Source organism: Haliotis rubra, unplaced genomic scaffold, assembly GCF_003918875.1.
Source record: "Haliotis rubra isolate DU_JTF1 unplaced genomic scaffold, ASM391887v1 Scf53, whole genome shotgun sequence".
NCBI lineage: Eukaryota > Metazoa > Mollusca > Gastropoda > Lepetellida > Haliotidae > Haliotis > Haliotis rubra.
Window position 1 is genome coordinate 708,326 of NW_025767224.1, and position 26,093 is coordinate 734,418.

Here is a 26,093-nt window from a genome sequence, read left to right on the forward strand (position 1 = left end):
TTTACAAGATGTTTTCAAATTTTACTCAACAGGATTACGAGCAAACTAAGGCAGTAAGAATTCATAACACACGGTCAACTGACCATATACCATTCTATGGGACGTCATGGAGCCTGTGACGTCACTGTCTTAACTCACACATGTCAGTACGAAATGAAATTTATCCTCGTTCATGAATGATCCAATTATGAGATAAAACATAGTTTGAACTGAAACTCGTCACCTATAACCTAGACGAGATACCTATAAGCTACAATGAAATCTGAGCGCGATCGCAATGATGTTTTGAATTTGATGAATTTGCTGGTATCGAAAAAAGTGTGTAAGCACCCACACTTACTATTTCCCATACCAATATCCCCTCAATACCTGTAGTAATCCATATGTACCCTGTATGTACCCTGTATGTACCTTCCTTGTACCCTCATTCTACCCTTGTCCCTGCAACCCAGGTCCACTACATTTGGGTGTTAGTGTATACATATTTCTCCGCGGACTGTTGACTCTGTGCCCGGTATTCGTCTCTCTTCGCCGGCGTCATGAACAACATTTCCACCTCCTCTAGCGTCTTCCCCTTCGTTTCTGGCACAAACACTAGCGTGAACAACATCCCCAGGAAGCAGATTCCACCGAACAGCCAGAACGTGCCTGAAATACATCCCATATCAGTGGTTAATAACATTGCATCCAAACCCTCCATCAGGTTCTCAGTAGTCACGGTGGTAATATATGACTATAGGGTATGCATGTGTAGCAGCCATAAAATGTGGGATTCGAACTAAGGACGTTCTCATCCAAAGTCGGACGCCTTGTCATATTCTCCACATAAATATAACATAATATTGTGTAAGGGTGTAAGAGGCAGTCCATGGATATAAAGTCAACTATATGCTTATAACTGTTTGTTTTTGTTCCTGCTACGAGGGGCGGAGGGGTAGCCTAGTGGTTAAAGCCTGCGCTCGTCACGCCGAAGACCCGGGTTCGATTCCCCACATGGGTGCAATGTGTGAAACCCATTTCTCGTGTCTCCCGCCGTCATATTGCTGGAATATTGCTAAAAACGGCGTAAAACTAAACTCACTCACTCACTGATGCTACGTATTTTAGTCGAAATGAGTATAACGAACAACGGTTATAACGAACTAGAATATGTGGTCCCCTTAGTTCGTTATATCCATAGTTCACTGCATAGAGATACTCCGTATTATCTGATGAATATACATGTTCGGTACGTACCAACTATATGGCTGAAATAATGCAGATGTGACGTAAAATGTTAACTCACTCACGTTCAATTAAGACTACTTCGCTTGTGCATGTGTGCGTGCGTGAAGCACTACCGCGTTATATCGTGTTTATGGTATGATGCGTCCACTTCCTACCGAGTCTTTTTAGTATGAGCAACTTAATGTTACCACTATCAGTGATGAGGGTTTAGATAGAGGCCACTGGCGGCTGTCAAGTTATAACGACATCAGTTTTGTCTTACCGTATTTTGTTATCGTTTCAGTGAGTGTGAGGAAGGTGAAGGACACTATGAGATTACAGATCCAGTTTACAGCTGTTGTCATGGCAATGCAGGTTCCACGTGCCCAGAGGGGAAATATTTCTGAATTTATGGTCCAAGGCATTGGTCCTAACCCTGGAGAAGAAGCGTTTACAAGCATGAATACCGATATGCAAAGTTGCAATTTATGTCTACACAATGACCACTGGCAGCAATATGTGACAACTAGGTTAATTAATTTTAGTCACTGTCCGAGTCCCTGTTGCAGAAAGTTGGAATAATGTTTACATCAATCGAAATGCCTTCTCCAAACACCTGAACGCAACACACTGACATTAGACCTTTACACAACGACTATTCAGAGCGCTTTGGCAAATAAATAATGCCACGAAAAAGAACCCTGACAAAACGCACTCACCTGGTGATAAAACACACTAATCTGGTGACAAAACGCACTCACCTGGTGATAAAACACACTAATCTGGTGACAAAACGCACTCACCTGGAGATAAAACACACTAATCTGGTGACAAAACGTACTCACCTGGTGATAAAACACATTAATCTGGTGACAAAACGCACTCACCTGGTGCAAATCCCATTAAAAAGAGCGTCAAACCGAGGATTGCCATCCAGGAATAGTCTGTGGGGCAGTAGCCGACGGCGTAGGTGAGGTCGCTGTTGGCTGTGTCATTACACCGACCGAACTCGGAATCTATTTCCTTCTGTTTGTCAATGTGAGACGGCGCAAGGCATGTGCCACCTGGCTCTTCTGAGTTTGTTTCAAAACAATAACCACACTTGTTGTTGTTGATACAGGCCTCACATAGACTGTGGACATAGAGAACAGAGGACATAGAGAACAGAGGTGATTAATACAGGCTGTCACATAGACTGTGGAGGCAGGCGTCATGGAGACATGATTAATACAGGCCTCACATAGACTGTGGAATAGAGAACAGAGGTGATTAATACAGGCATCACATAGACTGTGGAAATAGAGAACAGAGGTGATTAATACAGGCGTCATAGACTGTGGAAATAGAGAACAGAGGTGATTAATACAGGCATCATATAGACTGTGGAAATAGAGAACAGAGGATGAATACAGGCGTCATGGAGACTGACTAGAGAACAGAAGAGAATACAGATGGTGGAAATGAGAGAACAGAGGTGATTAATACAGGCATCACTGTGGACATAGAGAACAGAGGTGATTAATACAGGCCTCACATAGACTGTGGACATAGAGAACAGAGGTGATTAATACAGGCATCACATAGACTGTGGACATAGAGAACAGAGGTGATTAATACAGGCCTCACATAGACTGTGGACATAGAGAACAGAGGTGATTAATACAGGCCTCACATAGACTGTGGACATAGAGAACAGAGGTGATTAATACAGGCGTCACACATAGACTGTGGAAATAGAGAACAGAGGTGATTAATACAGGCGTCACATAGACTGTGGACATAGAGAACAGAGGTGATTAATACAGGCATCACATAGACTGTGGAAATAGAGAACAGAGGTGATTAATACAGGCATCATGGAGACATGGAGAGAACAGAGGTGATGGAATACAGGCGAGAACAGAGACTGTGGACATAGAGAACAGAGGTGATTAATACAGGCATCATGGAGACTGTGGAAATAGAGAACAGAGGTGATTAATACAGGCATCACATAGACTGTGGAAATAGAGAACAGAGGTGATTAATACAGGCATCACATAGACTGTGGAAATAGAGAACAGAGGTGATTAATACAGGCGTCACATAGACTGTGGAAATAGAGAACAGAGGTGATTAATACAGGCGTCACATAGACTGTGGAAATAGAGAACAGAGGTGATTAATACAGGCCTCACATAGACTGTGGACATAGAGAACAGAGGTGATTAATACAGGCCTCACATAGACTGTGGAAATAGAGAACAGAGGTGATTAATACAGGCGTCATGGAGACTGTGGAAATAGAGAACAGAGGTGATTAATACAGGCATCACATAGACTGTGGACATAGAGAACAGAGGTGATTAATACAGGCATCACATAGACTGTGGAAATAGAGAACAGAGGTGATTAATACAGGCCTCACATAGACTGTGGACATAGAGAACAGAGGTGATTAATACAGGCATCACATAGACTGTGGACATAGAGAACAGAGGTGATTAATACAGGCCTCACATAGACTGTGGAAATAGAGAACAGAGGTGATTAATACAGGCCTCACATAGACTGTGGAAATAGAGAACAGAGGTGATTAATACAGGCATCATGGAGAGAGAAGCAGACTACAGATGAAGGATGAAGAAGATGAAGCCCACTGACCTGTATGTGGCGCACTTGTCGTGTATAGCTGTTCCGTTGTCCATCAGTTCTGTTGTGTTTTTGTTGATGTGTGGGGTGTAGACCGCGGACAGCTGGAAGCCCACTGCCAGGACGACGAGGGCGATCGTCACAGCTGAAGCACCAACACAACACAAAGATAAATGACGCGTGTTTCAGGTTAAATGTCTTAACAGTGGGAGTGAGTGAGTGAGGTTTTACACCGCTTTCAGCAATATTCCAGCAATGTCACTGTGGGGCACACCAGAAATGAGCTTCAAGTATTGCAACCATGTGGGGAATCGAAACCGGGTGACGAGCGGACGCTTTAACCGCTATGCTACCCTTGTATAACCAATTTTCAGCGTATTCTTTATCATTTTACTTCCTGGTAATTATATTTACAAGTATATGTGTAAGTATGCGTGCGCACATATGTTGTATGTGTTTGGCGTATGTGTATATGTATTGCCATGTGTGATATATTCAGCATATGTATAGAGTAAACGTGTGGCTAATAATACGTGAGGCATTTCAGGATTGTGTCGGACATATTTTTCCTCCTTTGGCTTAGAAAACTGCTTCCTCTTTTGGGGAAGGAACAGAATCCTGAAGAATTAGCTCAGCGTCTCACCTACGAAACTGGCCACTGTGAGAATCTTCCTCCCAAGCCGCTCCACCAGCCAGATACCGAGGAACGTGGCAAGGAAGTTGACTGAGTTGGGCACCATCACCAGCCAGATGGCGTACTCTGTTGGGAACCCTGCCATCTTGATGATGGAGCCGCTGTAGTAGCTGCAACCACATGGAATACGGTAGTTACACATCTCTAGCATGTAGGTGGGTTCACTGAAATACTGCGTAATGGAAAACAGGTTATATGCCATGACCCATCGTTACATCTCTAGCATGTAGGTGCGTTCACTGAAATACTGCGTAATGGAAAACAGGTTATATGCTATTACCCATCGTTACATCTCTAGCATGTAGGTGGGTTCACTGAAATACTGCGTAATGGAAAACAGGTTATATGCCATGACCCATCGTTACATCTCTAGCATGTAGGTGCGTTCACTGAAATACTGCGTAATGGAAAACAGGTTATATGCTATTACCCATCGTTACATCTCTAGCATGTAGGTGGTTCACTGGAAATACTGCGTAATGGAAAACAGGTTATATGCTATTACCCATCGTTACATCTCTAGCATGTAGGTGGGTTCACTGAAAATACTGCGTAATGGAAAACAGGTTATAATGCTATACCCATGCTCTCTAGCATAGGTGGGTTCCAAATCGCGTAATGGACAAACAGGTTATATGCTCCCTCGGTAGTTACATCTCTAGCATGTAGGTGGGTTCACTGAAATACTGCGTAATGGAAAACAGGTTATATGCTATGACCCATCGTTACATCTCTAGCATGTAGGTGCGTTCACTGAAATACTGCGTAATGGAAAACAGGTTATATGCTATGACCCATCGTTACATCTCTAGCATGTAGGTGCGTTCACTGAAATACTGCGTAATGGAAAACAGGTTATATGCTACTACCCGTCGTTACATCTCTAGCATGAAGGTGGGTTCACTGAAATACTGCGTAATGGAAAACAGGTTATATGCTATTACCCATCGTTACATCTCTAGCATGTAGGTGGGTTCACTGAAATACTGCGTAATGGAAAACAGGTTATATGCTATTACCCATCGTTACATCTCTAGCATGTAGGTGGGTTCACTGAAATACTGCGTAATGGAAAACAGGTTATATGCTATTACCCATCGTTACATCTCTAGCATGTAGGTGGGTTCACTGAAATACTGCGTAATGGAAAACAGGTTATATGCTATTACCCATCGTTACATCTCTAGCATGTAGGTGGGTTCACTGAAATACTGCGTAATGGAAAAAAGGTTATATGCTATTACCCATCGTTACATCTCTAGCATGTAGGTGGGTTCACTGAATTACTGCTTAATGGAAAACAGGTTATATGCTATTACCCATCGTTACATCTCTAGCATGTAGGTGGGTTCACTGAATTACTGCGTAATGGAAAACAGGTTATATGCTATTACCCATCGTTACATCTCTAGCATGTAGGTGCGTTCACTGAATTACTGCTTAATGGAAAACAGGTTATATGCTATTACCCATCGTTACATCTCTAGCATGTAGGTGGGTTCACTGAATTACTGCTTAATGAAAAACAGGTTATATGCTATTACCCATCGTTACATCTCTAGCATGTAGGTGGGTTCACTCAATTACTGCTTAATGAAAAACAGGTTATATGCTATTACCCATCGTTACATCTCTAGCATGTAGGTGGGTTCACTGAAATACTGCTTAATGGAAAACAGGTTATATACTATTACCCATCGTTACATCTCTAGCATGTAGGTGGGTTCACTGAATTACTGCGTAATGGAAAACAGGTTATATGCTATTACCCATCGTTACATCTCTAGCATGTAGGTGCGTTCACTGAATTACTGCGTAATGGAAAACAGGTTATATGCTATTACCCATCGTTACATCTCTAGCATGTAGGTGCGTTCACTGAATTACTGCTTAATGGAAAACAGGTTATATACTATTACCCATCGTTACATCTCTAGCATGTAGGTGGGTTCACTGAATTACTGCTTAATGAAAAACAGGTTATATGCTATTACCCATCGTTACATCTCTAGCATGTAGGTGGGTTCACTGAAATACTGCGTAATGGAAAACAGGTTATATGCTATTACCCATCGTTACATCTCTAGCATGTAGGTGGGTTCACTGAAATACTGCGTAATGGAAAACAGGTTATATGCTATTACCCATAGTTACATCTCTAGCATGTAGGTGGGTTCACTGAATTACTGCGTAATGGAAAACAGGTTATATGCTATTACCCATAGTTACATCTCTAGCATGTAGGTGCGTTCATTAAAATACTGCGTAATGGAAAACGGGTTATATGCCATTGTACATGTTACAGCTCTTTGGTGTCAGTGTTTTCCTGGAGCAGGCACAATGGTGTAGATATGAGGTATATACATGTAAATGTCAATTGTTTTCTCTCTACCGTTGCTTAACTGTGCTTACATTCTGCAGAAATATCACTGGACACACCACCTACTTCTTTCCATATGGTAGATGATGATGATGGAATCATGGCATTGCGAACAACCTCTTTGTAATCCTATTCACGTCAGTATCCAGGGCTGTTTTTCTACTCACATGACCGTGTTGATGCCACAAAGCTGCTGGAAGAGTTGTAGTCCGCTGCCAATGAACAACGCCTTCCGCACGTGGGGGGTGGTGAAGATCCGACGCAGCGCGTTACCTGCCATGATAAGAGCCGTAACGGTTCATTTCCCAGTCCTGAACTCTAGGAGAGTTGGTACTGCTCGGTTACCTATCCTCTTACCGAAGTCTGTACTGTTTATCCTGCCCATCCTTACTGTTCATCTTGAGAGCCCTACTGTTCGTCTACCTATCTACCTATCCACTTATAGACTACAAGGACCGAGTGTGGATAAAAGTAATGCAAGAGGCATGTTTTAGTAGAATTTGGTATCCAGGCTATGTTACCTATTTAAAGGGTGCTGATCACGAAACAATAGGATACCAAGCTGAAAAAAGTGTTTTTGACGCTCAAAAGTGAAAAACAAAATGGCCGCCCAAATCGCCTAAAATAGTGGTAGGTGTGCACAGTATTTTCGCCTGTGACTGTATCTCTATTTTGTAAACTTTGGAAACTTGATCTCTACAGAAGAGTTCTCCCTGTTCTCTACCCTATCCCCCAGCCTCTAGTTTCTACCCTTACCTCCAGGAGAGTTCCTCCTGTCAGTGTCGATGTTGTCCTGAATCTCCTGCAGTTCTGTGTGAACGTTGACTGTGCCCCGGATCTTCTGTAGCACGGCCCTCGCATCGTCCAACCGGCCCTTGTCCACCAGCCAACGGGGAGATTCGGGGAGGAAAAAGAACCCAACGAACTGGATCACCCCCGGCAGTCCGGCCAGGCCAAGCATATAGCTGTGGACCAGTGTATAATGAATGAAAACAAAAGGAAAAACAAGTCCAGAGCAGTCCGATTCCATTGTGAGCACTGGATTTCTAATCACAGTACAGGGATGACACCAGGTGTCCAGACAAGAAACGTGTCTACAGCTACACTTATTTAACAATATAATCAGAATGGAATTTTAGATTATATTAGTCGCAGATACGGGGTATTACGTTTAAATATTTCCGACATTTAGATTGTTGATCTGCTAATTTGTTTATTTACATGACGCCGACCTCAGCAATATTCCCTCTATGACGGCGGCCTGACCAAACAATCCAGTGGTTAGTATAGTGAACAATTACTTATGTTGTTGGTATCCTAAGATACACACGCATGCAAGTGACCATTTTGGTCCTCTCTTAAGACCAACAGAGGTTGCTGAGAGCCAAAGCGGCCCCCGAATCCCCCGAATCAACCGCATTTACAAATCATGCTGGACGTACCGCCAACCCTCTGGTTTGAGGAGGCTGAATGCGCCCGCGATGAGGCTGGAGACGACGATGCCGATGGTGATGAAGAGCTGGTTCAGGGTGACAAGACGTCCCCGGATGTCTGAAGGAGCAGCCTCGGCGACATACACCGGCACCGTCATGGACGCAAACCCTGAAAACAAACACTATTAATGCAACTCACTTGCTACTCTGTATGGCTGATGTCATCAACTACAGGCCCTGTATCTATATGACCAGCTGCCATTGCTACGTCTCATCGTTTCAGTGAGCTTGCATATCTGTTTTGTTGTGGCAGCATGTGTAGTTCTCTCTCTGTCAGAAGCCTTTACATCTGCATCTGTTTTATTAAGTCACGAGGTAGACATCATTATCGTATAAACGAACAGCTGGTTTGGACCCGTTCTGACAAGACCTGCTAGACCTGGAACCCGCAGTGTAGAAAGCCCTGTACTGATGACACTGTGCAACCTGTACTGTACATGCCACACCCTGTATCTGACTCTTTAATCAGTACAAGGTGGTCATATCTGACGCTATAATCAGTACAATGTGGTCACATCTGACGCTGCAATTAGTCCACTGTGGTCACATCTGACGCTACAATCAGTACCAGATGGTCACATCTGACGCTACAATCAGTTCAATGTGGTCACATCTGACGCTACAATCAGTACGAGGTAGTCACATCTGACTCTACATTCGGTCCAGGGTGGTCACATCTAACTCTACAATCAATACGAGGCAGTCACGTCTGACACCGCAGTAACTTTGATGGTTGCAATTAGAAACATGTGAAGATAATTGAAACGAAATACGAAGAAAACAAAACATTGACAACTGATAACATGGGCCCCAGTTATGCGGCTGCCCCCGCTATGCAATAGTCATTAATCATGCCTGCAGTGCTTTCTTTCGCTGTTTGGCATTTCTGTTGTGACAGACAGCTGGCCCCAAATAGCAGGCGCTGCAGAATACATTGCTCAGATAGAGTGCACATTCGGACAGGGAATGAATGTATTATATCTAATATTGCATCCACAGTAGTTGGGAAGACAGGCCTGGTATGGTTGCCTATCAATATTTACACCGTGGCCTTGTCTACAAACGTCTTGTATTATACAATGACAACGTCATCGGCGTTCGGCGTTTATGTGGATTGTAGTGTCTTAATGCCACGGCATGATATTATCGTCATTGGGAATTGATTCCCATACGTCTCATCGCACTTTGCTGTAACGAGGGACCCTCAAGGAAGACATGAGTGGATTAAACGCAGGCTAGTGCTGCCATGTTTCAAGCCAAAGAAGTATTTAAGGTGTAACATGAGTCAACAAACAAGGACAAAACCTTCAGAAGACACGCCAAGACAAGGAACTACATGTCTGGAAACAATCGTTAAGGTGACGATTTGATCGGGTCCGGCAGTAGAATTAACACATCATTGTCATTCGAAAAGAACATAATGTGAATTTTAAACCAAAGACCTGAGGGCTAGGATTCCTCTTACAAGATAATGCCAGGCGCTTGCTTCATGATGAAATACCTTCGCTAATGCTGTGGAAAAAAACCACCAGGTGCTCGCCAGTGATGAACATGGTTAACATCCATTCCAACGTCTATGCCCTTTGTTGTGCTAGTGCCGCTGTCAGCAATTCCCTATCAATAAGGAATCGAGTTTGGTGAGTGAGTGAGTATGGCTGAACGCCGCTTTTAGCAATATCCCAGCAATATCACGACTGGGGACACCAGAAATGGGCTTCACACACTGTACCCATGTGGGGATTCGAACCCGGGTTTTCGGCGTGACGAGCCAACGCTTTAACCAATAGGCTGCCCCACCGCCCCAAATCGAGTTTGGACCAGACAATCCAACGACTGACATCATGGGTATCGATCTGAGGCACTGCGATACAACAACATGCATCATCCGGGCGAAATCGACTACCCGACCCCGTAAGTTGCCTTTTGGCTGCTGAAGGCCAATTCTAACCCAGATCACGAGTAGCAAGTCCTGTCCTTCCTTTGACTTCAGCCTTTGACATCATTCTTCAGAGGTGTCATGCATTGCAGATCTGAAGGAACCCTCCAAGGGTCTGCACCGAACTGGGTGAAGTCCTGTCTGCAGCCTGCACACATTGATGAGCAATAAATGGAGTAGTTCCTGTGTCGTGCCGAGACATTGGGGTATGGCTGTTTCGCAACAAGCTAGGCTTTATGGCGAGAAGAGACAGAAGTTGCAATATCCATGTCCTTCAGTTTAAAGGAAGACGTTTCTGTTGAAGCAGTGTAACATCGGCTAAATTAGACCCTGTTGAATAAAAGACGCCACCACAATACTTCCTCCTCTCCGGGATTGATTATGACAACACCCTTCGAATAATCTAGTCAACGTACTACAATCCACCCAGGACAAAGCTGCATGGTTTGTTTCTCTCTTCCCTAAACTATAGCACATCATTGCGATTAGTAAAGAACGCCAGTGGCTTCCAAACAAAGGTCACATTATTGTTTCTATTTTGCCTATTATTTCCATTGTCAAACAGCGCTACCATTTGTCCTTCGTCAGCTCGGCAGTTCAACCAGATATCTCCATTCAGGATAACATCTCCTGCCTCCACGAAGCCATTCCCTTGAAGTCCACTTTAAGTATCAAGTGATGTCACGGCCAGAGTTGATCAACATCACTGAATGGAAGTTTCCAGAAAGGTTTACTGGTATGGTAGTTGGGGTTTAAGGCGAGTTGGATCTTTAAAGATCTATTTGCGCCCAACACATCAAGTGACTTTAAAGAAGCTTCATGATATAAGGTATATTGTAGAAGCGTGAGTAACTATACTACCCATCAAAAGTTTCGACTCACTAAAACATTCACTATATGTTATGTATGAAGATGAATTTCTCCACTAACTTGGGGAAAAAAACTGCAAACCTTATGCAGATTAATTGCACGAGGATAATGCATCAAACTGCTGAAAAGTATATGCAAATATCGTCCACGTGAACAGCTGCGTTTTGGTGTAAAGTTAATTCGCCATTTTAAACCGAGTTTCATCAATTATTGAACGCATGACAATAATCTTTTCAACGCTATGAATTTGTTTTACAATACATCGGTTCATGCATAAACAGCGCCTTTAAACAGCATGGAATATTTTGCAAAATTTAGTTTAGAACAGTTGCCTGAAGTAAGTGGCTACATGTACACTAGTGAGTCTAAACTTTTGATGGGGAGTACACTATTTCACTTCTGAAACGTAAGAACTCATTCAATGCAAAATAAGATCAGAAAAAAGAAAGAGAAACCATTAAAATGGTTTAATGGCCATGTACTCATCAATTTTTCATTACATAGCAAAGTTTCCCGATGCAGACACGAAGACTATTATTGACCACTGAACTGAACCATAAAATATGTTTGGGGTCAAAAGTGTAATTAGAAAAATGAGCTCTCCTTCTCAAGTTCTGCACTTCTTAAATTTAATCTGATATGCTTGTGGACTGGGTATTCAATGAGACCATGTTTCACTGTCTCGAGACTACTTTCATCACAGTGTGCGCACATACACAACGGGTTTGTACTAGGATCGGGTTATCTGTCGGTGGTTGGCATAACTTGGTCGTTCAAGAGGTCCCAGGCTGAGACAATTCCTTATAGGCAGTCAGTAACCATATACGAGAGACATGAGTGTGATTCAAGGCCTGTTTGGAAACAACAGATTCACAGAATTCCTTCCAGCTGCCATTACTATTCTGGATATGTGAAAGAGAGACAGAGTTTAAATAAACCGTATTGATTTCCTATTGATCTCATTGTCATTTGCTGTTTTCACAATTTACTCCATATAATTTAGTCATCGGAGTTTCGATTTTGAATTACCTTGTAAAGTTGCTTAACAGCCTAACATATAATGTTAATTAATAACCTTTTCTGTGGACTTGCTTATAATTCCTATTCCGTTTGGTTTACCAATTGCTGGAACCTCAGTTAAGACATGCCTTCATAGTAGCAATGAAGCAAATGTACGATTACCAGGTGCTACCAGGACGCTGTTCAGGAAGTATAGTTGGACACTGATAAATGATGACACATTGAAGTGCAGTATAATCAACATCTCAGAGCTACGTTCTCATTCTTGAGAGGAAAAGAGGATTTGATAAAGTACAGGCAGTGTGGCCAGCTGGTATCGATAGTACGTATCACATGGTACCTTAGTGACACACCGTTAGCATTACACCGCTTTTTCTGAATTGGGTCATTCTCTAAGGTTTCGATTTATTTCTACTCGATCACAGTCATAAGCCTTGGCAAGAGGCGTCTAACAATTGGTACCATAAATAGTTCCTTTAATGAACATATCCTTTACCATATTTCCATTAGTATTTTCGTGTAAAGGATTTGTTTGTTTACATACGTTGTCCTTTCTGTTTGTTTCTGGGTTTGGATCAACCATGGACGTACATAGCAACGTATGCTGCAGCGTCAGTGACAATAGTTTCTATTGAGCATGTCATTTTCCAATGAAAATTAACTGATTTAACCACGTGACCAAATCAAAAGATCACGCCTCTAACGATCACATGACTGTTGCATCATGGGAATACATATATTGTTTAAAATGTTTCATACACGTATTTAAGAATTACAAGAACATCAAAAATACGGATATAATATTGTTTCACACCGACAGTTTGCTACTGTGACAGGTATATATACAATTCCTTCCTATCACAACAGCCAGACTGTTTGAACATGATAAAGCATTTTGAACTGACATTATTGTCCATAACTAATGACTCTTATCCCTGGCGGTATCGGCAAATGGAAACGTTCAGTAGTCAATTGCTACCGATCAGGTGAGGCTCATCTGATATACACAGTCGTAATGACTAATGGGAGATAAGAATCGTGTAGGTGTTTACACTGCAGGGAGTGCTCATACAACTGGTGTGTGTCTGTGAGCACCGCTTGACCTACACGTCACATCCTGATAACCAGGGGAATACTTTGTAACAATATATAATTTACTCCTTGATAGTACATCATGAAAAGCTTCATAACAGACGATGTACTGTTAGAATATCACATACTGCTTGATAGTAGACCACGTGATCCTTGATAGTAGACTAAGTACTGTTTTATTGCTTAATAGTAGACCACGTGACCCTTGAGAGTAGACCATGTACTGTTTGATCGTAGACCACGTGACCCTTGAGAGTAGACCATGTACTGTTTGATATTAGACCACGTGACCCTTGATAGTAGACCATGTACTGCTTCATTGCTTGATAGTGGACCTTTCACTGCTTGATAATTTTTCACACACTATAGGTTAGGATATCATGTCAAGATTTACATATAGTATGTATTGCTGCTGCAAGATATACATGTAACTTTTTGTTAGATAGTTTGTAATGCATGATATGTGTACGTATTTCTTGATATACGCGCCATAATAGTTTCTCAGTCCCTAATTAAACCTGTATATCTTGGCTATAGATCATGCACGATTGATCACTGCTGTTTAGAATTGTGTGTTATGCTACTCTGTAATACCGTACATTCACCGACATATAAGTAGTATCAACAACAAGGAGAAAAAATCCAGAGCGTCTGTAGTATTTAACATATCTTGCCCTCGATACGTTATTCTTACTTGTGCAAGCAAATGAAATCACTTGGCTGCCGTGACTGATGGCGTCGCGTGGGCTTGGCTACACGGTAAGCGGTGGCCATCATTCGACAATTTACGATGCTCAAACAACTGCATTGATCATTTCAGGGCACAAGAGGCTGATTAGGTTTTTGCAAAACATCCGCTAGTTTTGATGTTTTGAAGTATTTAATCAAGCTGAGCCGATAGAGGCCTTATGCAGGTGGACACACAACGCTCGCGTCTAATACCACCACGTAGCCCGTCAGTAATTACTTCCCAGAAACACAACTTCCTGTCACCCGTCAGACAATGACACAACGCAGCCCTGCAAGTGAGCGGGTAGGAGGAGATAACTCTTCTGAACAGCGTTTTTCATAACTGTCCTCAGGTCATAGGGGAGTTGGTCAGATCGGGTCGGGAAGAACTCAAAACGGACAGTACTCACGTCCTTGCTACAGCAAACAGTGCACTTTGTGCGTGTGTGTGTGTGTGTGTGCGTGTGTGTGTGCGTGCGTGTGTGCGTGCGTGCGTGCGTGCGTGCGTGTGTGTGTGTGTGTGTGTGTGTCTGTGCGTGCGTGCGTGTGTGTGTACTATAAAACGACCAATTGAACTTCTTTTGGCATTTGATTCACACTTTCGGGAAAACCGCTTTTGTTCATGTTCAGCTAGCTTTACAATACCTGGTTGTCATGGTGACAAACACAATTTCGTCTGCTGGTGAATACGTGTGTCAACATAGTGTAAATATGACAATAAATAAAATATACTCTCCTAAAGTGACCCAATGCTAAAATATATTGTTTTTATCAATTTCACCATCTACCACGATCTGTGTTTAATTAACCATAAGATAGCTCTTTGTAAAATAAAGATTCTCAGCCATGTGGCTTCTTGATATGAAGTATATGAACGAAGAGCTCGCTCCGAGGCGTACGAGAATTGCAAACATATACAGTGGAATCAGTTCAATCCGGACTCTGTGTAATCCGGTTTTCTCCATAATCCGGACTACTCTCTGAGTCCAGGACAAACTGTTCTTAATTTATCATTAAAGCTTGCTTCATAATCCGGACTCTCTCAGTTACGGATTGCGGACTAGAATAATGTTCAGTATTGGTTATAACATAATACTGTTCATCATCGAAAAATCATTTCCCCAACCGTTTCTGTATGTAATCAGTCATAGGCGATGTCTTGTGTGGACAAAGTACATACACCTAGCTTTAGTGGCAGGGGCATTAGTAATGGTAGTTAATTGTGATGTCAGGGTTATCAATGATGACATAGAGTGCATGTCACATACCATGTATCTTAAAAGGAGTTGTTAAAAAACTTATCTAAGTTGTAAGATACATGGTATGTGACAAGCACAAGTGCAGTAATCTGTTTCTAACACACCCTAAAATCGCGCAGTGTCAGTATCGAATCGAACTGTATTGCCTGTATACTCGCAACCACGTTGGCGCATTAATACATCACACAACGGTCATGTGTGACGTCATCAAACTTACTGCTTATTTATCACGATGATGCAAACCACGAGATCCAACCATTCCACCATCAGCAAATCAGGAAATAGTAGGCGTGGTCTATTAGTCATTTAAATAATTAAATCGAAAGAAATTTGTATATTATGGTTATAGAGCCGAAGTGTCAGCTAACTTGACTGAAGGTGAGAATGGCTTTTGCTCGTTCTTACTGTTTCATAACTAGCAACCTACATTTCATACAGTGATAAAGATTGACAGAGAATGTACTTTGACATGTCTAGTCGATCGGGAATTATGGTAGTTGATATACAGGTCAGAGTTCACTCCAGTGCATATACTTCAGTGCATATCTGATTCTGCTGTAGGTATCTGAGTGCATCCAGGTTATTACGCGAGTGTGTTTTGGAATGATTAATATCCTGCATTATATTTATTCCTAATGCAGGATATTAACCATCCCAAAACACACGTGTGATCACCTCTTTATCATGCAGTGTCATTCTCTTACTTTATAATTTAAAAATGCGATTTCAATTGCCACAAATCATGAAACTGAACTTCGTGGAATGTTTACAGATATATATGACGTCACAAATATGTGCGTAGTAATACGTTACGTCACAAGCTCGGTGACACAAGTATCCACTGATCACCCAATTGACTGTGTTAGGTCATCTAGTCCCGTTATTTTGTCAACAAATCTTAGCTTACGTTTGAAAAATAACAACAAACATGTGGAACTTCAGAAACCTTTATTGACCTTTTGAACAACAAATACACTTTAATGTTCGTGTGACATTCTGCACCTGGATTCCTGTGCCGTCTGCTCGCTAACACTGACAGTCGGTCGGGAATCTGGTATTGGTATCTTCGTAAGCCTATTAATTTCTATCTTCGCTTCGTAATCCACTCCATCTATCATTATCAGACATGAATTTTCTTGGATCATGAAGCACTGACAGTACCGTAACCACTGCCGTTAATCCGGACATAGTCGCCGATAGATTGGCGTGACACCATTTGTTTACACTGTGAAAGTAATCCCTAACATTTGCATATGACTTCTCTAATTTTAAAAGGATCGATGTATTTAACATTACATAGATCAGTTTTCTTCCTTGATTTTGGATTAGAATAGGTTGCTAACACTTCAAGAATCTTCTGAGCAGCCAGTATACTGGGAATCAATTGGGTTGGCTCTTGGCCAGGTCCATCGTGTCATCATCGTAAGCGGCGTATTTCATAAATCAACCACTACGTTTCCTCGCCTAGATAACTTACAGGTAATCTAGGGAAAGCAGTAGTCGAGGTAAATCATAGCTGATATGAATGTTATAATCGATTGTGGCGTTACCTGCCACAACACTTGCACCATGATAAGATTGGCAACATCAGACCCTACCACCTGAATGAGATCCAGCTGGCAATACTGATGCACCATATTACTGGTCGCGTTGATTGAAAACATGACACATATTTTCGATCATTCCTTTTAGGCTCAACGTTAAAATGTAACGTCATCATGATATGATCATTACATAATCATAATCACAACGTTATGACGTTATGACCAGAAACGATATGGTGTCGCCTGCCGGTGAGAAAGCCAAGTGCGGTAGTTGAGAGCAAACGTATGTGATCGAATTACAGATCCGTGATTGGTTACATCACGAAGATGATCTAAGGTCAAATTATGGCGGACTACTGTCCGGATTGTAATCCCATGATACGTCTTCACTGCTTCATTCGATTTGAAGAACGTCTTTGATAAAACTGGATTTTCTTTGATTTTATCTAGTATGCATTATCACGATTGACTTGACAATCCACAGTTGTAACCGACTCATTCTATGTGGAGAGTCACACTGGGTGTGCGTCATGAGCAGTATACCAGATGACGTCACTCATGACCGCTGTGTTATGTATTAATGCGCCGCTGCGACCATGACGAAAATAGTGCAGTTTATGTGCACATTACTCCACTCGTGACAGTTTGGTAGTCCTTGTTTACGCTGTGTACAGCAATCATTATCTTACCTCACACATAAATGTCGCTTTCTGATTGGCTGAGCGCTCTTCTATTATTTTCAATGTACCCCGCTTACAGGCGAGTAACATTTCAATGTACCCCGCTGTCAATGGCAACTCATTTGGTACTTCGTGGTAGTAATTCTTTATCTCGAATGACATTGAATGATGTATGATGTACGGAAATTACCGATGTTTTGCGAATGCAAATCGATGTCAGCAAAATGTAGCGATGGCTACGAAAAGATTTGTACCCGTGCTTCAAACAATCCAAAATTAACATAAAGGTGTTCGGTAAGATAAATGCATTGTTCACGTTGTCCCTCGGGGCCCATTGGTTGATGTACCCTCGATGTTTGTTTATGTTCCCTGAGCTCAGGGAACATAAACAAACATCGAGGGTACATCAACCATTTGGTGGATGTACCCTCGATGTTTGTTTATGTTTGTTTATGTTCCCTGAGCTCAGGGAACATAAACAAACATCGAGGGTACATCAACCCATGCTCCCCTCGTGACCAGTAAACAACTTATAATATTCACCTACAATCCAGTTGTAACTGACCCGTTCATTATGTGCAACTATACATCGTCAAATCGAGTTTAGTATAGATTGAAACCTGTTATCAACAACGTATGTTTCTCTCAAAGAATAGTTTTGTCACCTGTAGATAATTTGTAAAAACGAAAAATCACTTTGTTTCCCTTTCGACACAAATAGATGTGACCACTCGTTTTAAGCACTGTCCCATCGGATCTCTCATACCTTTTTATGTGCAATAAAGTGGTCGTTTAATTCAATAACAGTTTTGCAAATGTTATCGGCACCAGTTACATTGTGGGCAATATTCATTACACAGTCTTCTTTGTGAGACACACCGCTCAACCATCAAAACACATTCAATTCTTATATACATACCATATAGAAACTTGGCAACTGATACATAAGCTCGTGCTGTTCTATATTTCGCTTCGTCATGTTTTACTTTATGCTATATTAACCGTACATATCACAATATCTGCTGGGGTGTTTCTGGGTGGGCTGGGTGTCTGTTGTGTATTGTCATGTAAAACGACATTTGTCTGTGTTGTATTGTCATGTAATACATTTGTCTGTGTTATATTGTCATGTAATACGACAATTGTCTGTGTTGTATTGTCATATAATACGACATTTGTCTGTGTTGTATTGTCATGTAATACATTTGTCTGTGTTATATTGTCATGTAATACGACAATTGTCTGTGTTGTATTGTCATGTAATACGACATTTGTCTGTGTTGTATTGTCATGTAATACATTTGTCTGTGTTATATTGTCATGTAATACGACAATTGTCTGTGTTGTATTGTCATGTAATACATTGGTCTGTGTTGTATTGTAATGTAATACGACATTTTCTGTGTCGTATTGTCATGTAATACGTCATTTGCCTATGCTGTCCTGTGCTCTTATACGATACTGGTACGTTTACGTATAAATTTATAAATTCTCCTACTTGAGGCAACATGTGTGGCGTGACAAAATAGTTAGAATTTCCTGAAAGAGAAAGTTGGTAGCTTCACAGGTAGAGTTTTGTCTGCCGTGGACATCACCCAGTTTCCACCTCAGCAAACTTAATTGATATACGATTACCTTAGAATTAGCTAATTTGTGTCAGTTGCGAAAGGTGCGTTTAGATTATTAATGAGTAAGAAGTTGGGGTACTTTTTTTACATTTGTGACAGTTGCAAAGTTATCTTCTTATTTTGGATCACTTTCTTTTCCTTTTTCTTCCACACACCAAGTTACGTAACAGACGAAAATACTTACCTATTCCAATTCCAACGATGATTCTCCCAACCAACAACACTTCCTTGTCAGGTGCAGCGCCCATCACAATGGCTCCAATGGTGAACACAAAACTCGCCAACATAATAGTCTTCTTCCTGCCCAGAAAGTCCGTGGACACACCGGCCACTAAGGAGAAGATCGCCGCTGCGGCGATCGTTGCACTGACAATAGCTTCCTTCCATACTGTTTGGTCTTCTAGACTAAAGTAGGGGTTAATCAACAGCATAGATCCAGATACTATCCCGGTATCATACCCGAACAGGAAGCCCCCGACGGTGGCGAAACACGACAAGAAGTACACATAAAACTTGCTTCCCTGACCCTCCTTCGGATCACCTGCTTGCACCATCTCTGCCACGGAGTCTACGCGGCCGTCGGAGACGCTGGTCAAAGAACCGGCTTTTGCGTCGCTCATCGTGGATTACCCGCGGTGCCAACAGCTGATCGGAAATCAATCGATGAGGATGGAGAATATAGTCTTCAGCGGAGAGCTTGTAAGACAGTAACGCTGTGCTCTGCTTTATATCCTAAAGATAAGAACGTTATTATAATAATACAATCTAATAACAATGGCAAAAAGTGCTTTCTTTAGATATGAGGCTTAATATCTGTGGACGGCTCTGGCGGTGTTCCCACCCGAATGACTGTTTCTTTTACTCTGCGGGTCGATCTTGACAACGACAGATAACGGGAAAGGGGTAGACGGAATACCAGGGTTGCAGGGTAGGTACGTGTATGTACCTATGTAGATATAACTGCACTGACCGGGACATCTTTGGGGACACCCAACATTTCGTTCAAGAATAATTCAGATACGCCTAGCAACATTCTGGTATTTGCACTGAAATGAAGTGTTTGCATACTTTAGGTTTGATAATTGTATTGAAAAGGTAACTTACAGAGATGCAGGTGGAGAGCAGACTCACTCACTCACTCACTCACTCACACACTCACGCGCACGCACTCACTCACTCACTCACTCCGGATACCAGTCAGTTAGCTTTAATGTGATTGACTGTACTGACCAACAAAATACATTCGACCATTGCATGACACTGTTTAGATTATCTGATAAGCATTTGACTGCCTCTTCAACTATACCTTTATGAAGTACCCTGAGTGTACTTGGCCCTGAAGGCACACACCGACAAAGCAATGTAGCAGATATACCCCTCAGAGTCAGGTGTTCACTTGTGAAAATAGTATCTGGATTGAACCGTACTGACTTGAACTTGATAAAAAAAACAATTTTAGAGGAAAGAAATTAAGGCAGCATTATTGAGAAGCAAATAGCCATGGGTCTACAAGCAACGCTATTTCGTTTCTGTCCTTACCCAATTTCTCTACTGGACCTGGTCATCTCTACTGTTAATGGCTACCTCTCTTACATAAGACCGTCTTCGTGGTCAAGAGGTTCAAGCGTCAGACCGGATCCTCCGTCTCCAGCCATCTCATGCCAAAGACGAGACAATATGGTACTTGTCGTTACCCTGCCTGGGGATAAAGGCTCTGCTTGGAATCGGTATACTGTACATACGCCTGAGCAGGATGTTAAACTGTGGCAGGGTATTTCAGAGAACAACACAACAGAATTGGCGTACATCCGAACTAGTACAAGAAGCCACACACACACGCGTATATGCGCGTCATCTCGTCCTTCACTTAAGCCCGGCACCGGATATAGGCGTATATTGCCTTTTGATGTCGTACAGATTCCAAAGTTTTAGACAACTGAAACCGGTATAAGATGGTGGTAACCAAAGCCATTGGCCAAATAGGTACGTGCAGACGCTGTATACTTACGTGAGTGCATCTGCAGCAAGTTACCAGCTATCCGTTGACATTCTCCCCTACAACCAGCCCGTAGGACTGGTCTAAACCTGACTTCTGTCATCTATCACTCGACGAGAACACGCCCATGACGACATGGGTGTACGGTACCCCTAATTACAAGATTACAACAACAAAAAGTGCTGATGTATACTTGTTTTATTTCCCCTGATAAATGTCTTTTAATGCCCTCCTTCGCCTGCGATTAGTCCCGCAAGGTGCAAGTCGGTCAGCGCAGGAGATTTTGGCGCGTCGTATCAGCAGTGCCAGTATTAGAGCAGCTGCTTCACGTGCCGAGTCTGAGCCGGACTAAGCCGATAGAACGTCACACCGTTCCTCATATTCAGAGCGCAATAAACGCATTTTCAGCCAATCATATACTATTTTACAACACAAACAGCACTTGTAAATGTTACTGTGTTCTGATCTGTTGCTTTACACTTGAACTAGTCTGAGGATGAATCATGAACGATGAGTCACACTTGGGATCATTTGTGTAAAGGATTTGTTATTTCGACAATTATGTCACATGTTATATAGTAAATATGATAAGCACATATAAAGGCCCTTGTATTATTTAAGAGCGGACTGGTTGTCCCGTGAACTCACTGACCGCATTCATTGCTGTACCAGGATCCCTTAAATCGCCATGATGGCTATGTGTTGTATCTGGTGTCTTTGTTATGTAACAGTATATATTGTAAGTTTATTCCTGATAATTGAAAGTGGCAACATATCAAAAACTCCAAAATGACGTCAACTGTTGTGATATAGGTTTTTTTAGTAGTTAGTGGCATGCCTACCCAACTTGTGAAATAGAGTGACTTCAATAAGAGTCCAAAACTCCTCCCCAGCGCTCTAAATTCCGTCCCCGTATTGACACCTCCCCTCGAAGGAGCTTGTCGATTCACTTCCGGGACGAACTCCCTTATTCTGATACTGATAACTTCCGGGACGAACTCCCTTATACTGATACTGATAACTTCAGTATTATCCAGGACGTGACGAATGGAGCAGCCTCTTTTCAGACAAAATGTCGGACACATGTACCGCGATAATAATATCAGAGCACCGAGCTTTTGATTTGCCTGGACACTTGTTCAGTGGATTGCCTGCATGCACGTGCTTGCTTATCTGAACACTGAGCAATGACACAGTGGCTTATCTGAACAGTGGTACCTGAACACTGGCACAGTGGTTATCTGAACACTGGTACCTGAAGACTGGCACAGTGGTTATCTGAACACTGGTACCTGAACACTGGCACAGTGGTTATCTGAACACTGGTACCTGAACAATGGCACAGTGGTTATCTGAACACTGGTACCTGAACACTGGCACAGTGGTTATCTGAACACTGGTACCTGAACACTGGCACAGTGGTTATCTGAACACTGGTACCTGAACAATGGCACAGTGGTTATCTGAACACTGGTACCTGAACAATGGCACAGTGGTTATCTGAACACTGGTACCTGAACAATGGCACAGTGGTTATCTGAACACTGGTACCTGAACAATGGCACAGTGGTTATCTGAACACTGGTACCTGAACAATGGCACAGTGGTTATCTGAACACTGGTACCTGAACAATGGCACAGTGGTTATCTGAACACTGGTACCTGAACAATGGCACAGTGGTTATCTGAACACTGGTACCTGAACAATGGCACAGTGGTTATCTGAACACTGGTACCTGAACAATGGCACAGTGGTTATCTGACTGTACCTGAACAATGGTACAGTGGTTATCTGAACACTGGTACCTGGTACCTGAACAATGGTACAGTGGTTATCTGAACACTGGTACCTGAACAATGGCACAGTGGTTATCTGAACACTGGTACCTGAACAATGGCACAGTGGTTATCTGAACACTGGTACCTGAAGACTGGCACAGTGGTTATCTGCTTGTACCTGAACAATGGCACAGTGGTTATCTGAACAATGGTACAGTGGTTATCTGAACACTGAACAATGGCACAGTGGTTATCTGAACACTGGTACCTGAACAATGGTACAGTGGTTATCTGAACAATAGTGGTATGCTGGATAAGTGAACAATGGTACAGTGGCTTACCTGAACAGCTGTACAGTGGATTTCAGGGACACTGATGTAGTGGCTTACCTGGATGCTGGTCTCTGAATAGTGATATACTGGATTACCTGAATAGTGATATACTGGATTACCTGAATAGTGATATACTGGATTACCTGAATAGTGATATACTGGATTACCTACTGGATTACCTGAACATTGGTACAGTGGATTACCTGAACATTGGTACAGTACAATTACTAGTGGATTAGCTGAACACGGGTACAGTGGCTTACCTGTAGTGGGCTGTCTGAACATCGATGCATGGATTTTTCTCAAGCGTATTGTAGAATGTTCCCTGCCACCAAGACATGAGGCAGCAGTATCTAATCTCAGAGGATGTGTTGTCTCTTCTGTACCCAGCTGCTGGCCAGGGTGGCGCATCCCAACAACAGGTGTTCTCCATGGATGTCGTGATATGAGACCACAGGTTACACAACATTATCTAATCTGACTCTATCTAGTATAGTACAGTGTCACTCTGAATGCCATTGTGTACTTCAGACTGACTGACTGACTGAGTTTGGTTTTACGCCGCTTTTAGCAATATTCCAGCAACATCACGGCGGGGGACACCAGAAATGGGCTTCACACATTGTACCCATGTGGGGATTCGAACCCGGGTCTTCGGCGTGACGAGCCAACGCTTTAACCACTAGGCTACCCCACCGCCCTTGTACTTCAGAGATATACGGAACGCTAATGATATGAGAGTACAGAACAATAATTATTCCGGGCCTGTAGATTTGATTCCACTTCAGGTTAGTTTGACATGAAGGTGTTTAGCTTGCCTTCTGCATGGACTTTCTGAACTCAAACCCACTAACTGCCAAACTGTTCTCCTAATCTAATCACACAAAATGTACGGAATGTGATAAAGTAAATATGCCTTGATACATGATAAGATTATGTTCATCCTTCACAGCTGAAGATGACCACGACTTTATGTCACTGGGGTGTGGGGTGTGCGAAGATGGCTTATTAGACCGATCCTTGCTCGGAAGGGTCTGTTGCATTGGGTACATGATAAGTGCGGGGCTGAACCAGGTTGGGAGGTGGAATTGTCATTGTCTTTTTTTTCTGCCGCTTCTGTACTTTGTCTCTGATGCGTCTCTCTTCGGAAACTGCGACGCCAGTCTTAATGGCAGATCGCCAAGCAGAGCGGTTCTCAGCAGTCTCTTCCCAGACTGAGTGAGGAATGTCACACTGTTTGAAGGGTGTCTTCAGAGTGTCTTTGAAGCGTAAGGGGACGCTTGCCGGAGGACAGTTCTCCGTAGAGAAGCCTCTTGGGGAGGCGACTGTAGTCCATGCGGTGTACGTGGTCGAGATAGATAGAGATACGACAACCTTACGTCAAAATGTACCGTAACGTATGTGACAAAAAACGTATATTGTATATTTTATGTACACGTCTTGATTTATTTCAATACTCACCTCCTAAATAATAATATGTATGGTCACATACTATTATTTAGGAAGTAGCTATGGAAAGATATAAAGCAATCGTACTAATTTCAACCATTGTATGATCTAATGATTGACATATTTCACAGGAGGTTTAGGATGCTTAGAGTACATTCAGGGCGCATACGTTATTACATTACTAGAACCTGAAAATGTTAAATGCCAGCAAACATTTCTAAGGTATTTTAATGCTTGGTCAATGGATCTACCAACTCAAAATGTCACTTTATAAATTTGGAACAAATGACCTTGTAGAATTCGTCACACACTCTATTCAGTCAACAGTAAAATGTTACAGTGGGTTAGTCCTTTCTCAGGCAAGGAGAGATGACTTCAGATTTCTCGTGTTTACAAACAAAGCAAACAGACAATTCGTTTTCAGTTTGGCTACATATCGCAAAATGATTTTTGTTGATCAATCACTCCAAATATTCAGAACCAAGTGTTTTTGTCAGTTAAACCTACCTCATTAAATTCCATATCTGTAATGAATACCAAATATGGTACTTTCAAACCATTTTATGTATCAATTCAGATTCGGAGCTTAGCTGTTGTTTGTTATCTCATCCCAAGTCAGTTCATCGATGCTCACGACGCTCATCACTGGAGTGTGTAGTCCAGACTCGATTATTGGATTATGTACAGACTGCCGTCAGCCGGAATGTTCCTGAGTGTTAAATATAGAAAGTGCAAAAGTGTATTGACTATCCTCAGAAACAAATTCCGTTCGGCGTTCAAACAAGCAATCACTAACAAGCAATCAAAGGAAACACTTCTCCCGATAATCTTGCCTGGTTTCTGGATTCTTCATGCATGGAGGTGATTAGTGTCACAGTCAACTGTGCCATTTTCTGAAATCATTTGAAATCATCAAAATACATTGGCGTTAAAATGTGCGAACACTCGACAAAACCTGGACACATTTGGAAGAATTATTTTTGTGAGGACATATCGAGGTTGAAAGTAAAATTACATTTTTTTTCATTTTTTCATTAAGACATGGGTTACAAAAATCAGACCCGGTACTTTTGTCGATAACTCGTGGAAACTTTGATAACAAAGCCGATAATTCGATAGTAGATGCTACCTTCTCGTAAGTAGATTGTCATATCATTTATGTATCTTCTACGTAGTTTAAAGTTCGTTTAACGTAGATGAAAGTATATTTTCGCAGAAGTAAAGTATAATCTACGTAGATGATATTATTTTTAAACTATGGCACTAATATCCTTCCATAGTTAGTGTTGGCAATCATTGTCAGTTGTTTACCCGTTATACACCGGTATTTCATGTGATCATCTTCCATGTGAGCAGTTTTTTTACACAGAATTCA

The 26,093-nt window shown here is 42.0% G+C and overlaps 1 protein-coding gene across 4 annotated transcripts; it reads right to left on the reverse strand.

Annotated features, from left to right (window-relative positions):
- LOC124252985 (proton myo-inositol cotransporter-like) lies at positions 1–23,692 on the reverse strand. Of its 4 annotated transcripts, none has more exons than XM_046686699.1 (10): positions 23,533–23,692; positions 19,347–19,894; positions 8,354–8,513; positions 7,668–7,876; positions 7,079–7,184; positions 4,481–4,641; positions 3,850–3,982; positions 2,094–2,338; positions 1,490–1,642; positions 1–648 (listed from the first exon to the last, which is right to left on the reverse strand). In XM_046686699.1, the coding sequence occupies exons 2-10, from the start codon at positions 19,780–19,782 to the stop codon at positions 458–460; spliced, it is 1,794 nt and encodes a 597-aa protein (XP_046542655.1). In that variant the 5' UTR covers positions 19,783–19,894; positions 23,533–23,692; the 3' UTR covers positions 1–457. The 4 variants fall into 4 exon arrangements, with proteins under 4 accessions (XP_046542655.1, XP_046542657.1, XP_046542656.1 ...); XM_046686701.1 differs by lacking the exon at positions 23,533–23,692 and adding an exon at positions 21,171–21,188; XM_046686700.1 differs by lacking the exon at positions 23,533–23,692 and adding an exon at positions 20,702–20,857.
- Positions 23,693–26,093: the final 2,401 nt, after the last annotated feature.

Coding starts and splice junctions, on each gene's coding strand:
- LOC124252985 (XM_046686699.1), bottom strand. CDS start 19,782: ATGAGCGACGCAAAAGCCGGTTCTTTGACCAGCGTCTCCGACGGCCGC. Junction 4,642..7,078: donor TGTGGCATCAACACGGTCAT/GTGAGTAGAAAA, acceptor ATGTGGTTGCAG/CTACTACAGCGGCTCCATCA. Junction 1,643..2,093: donor TTTAATGGGATTTGCACCAG/GTGAGTGCGTTT, acceptor CTTCTTCTCCAG/GGTTAGGACCAATGCCTTGG.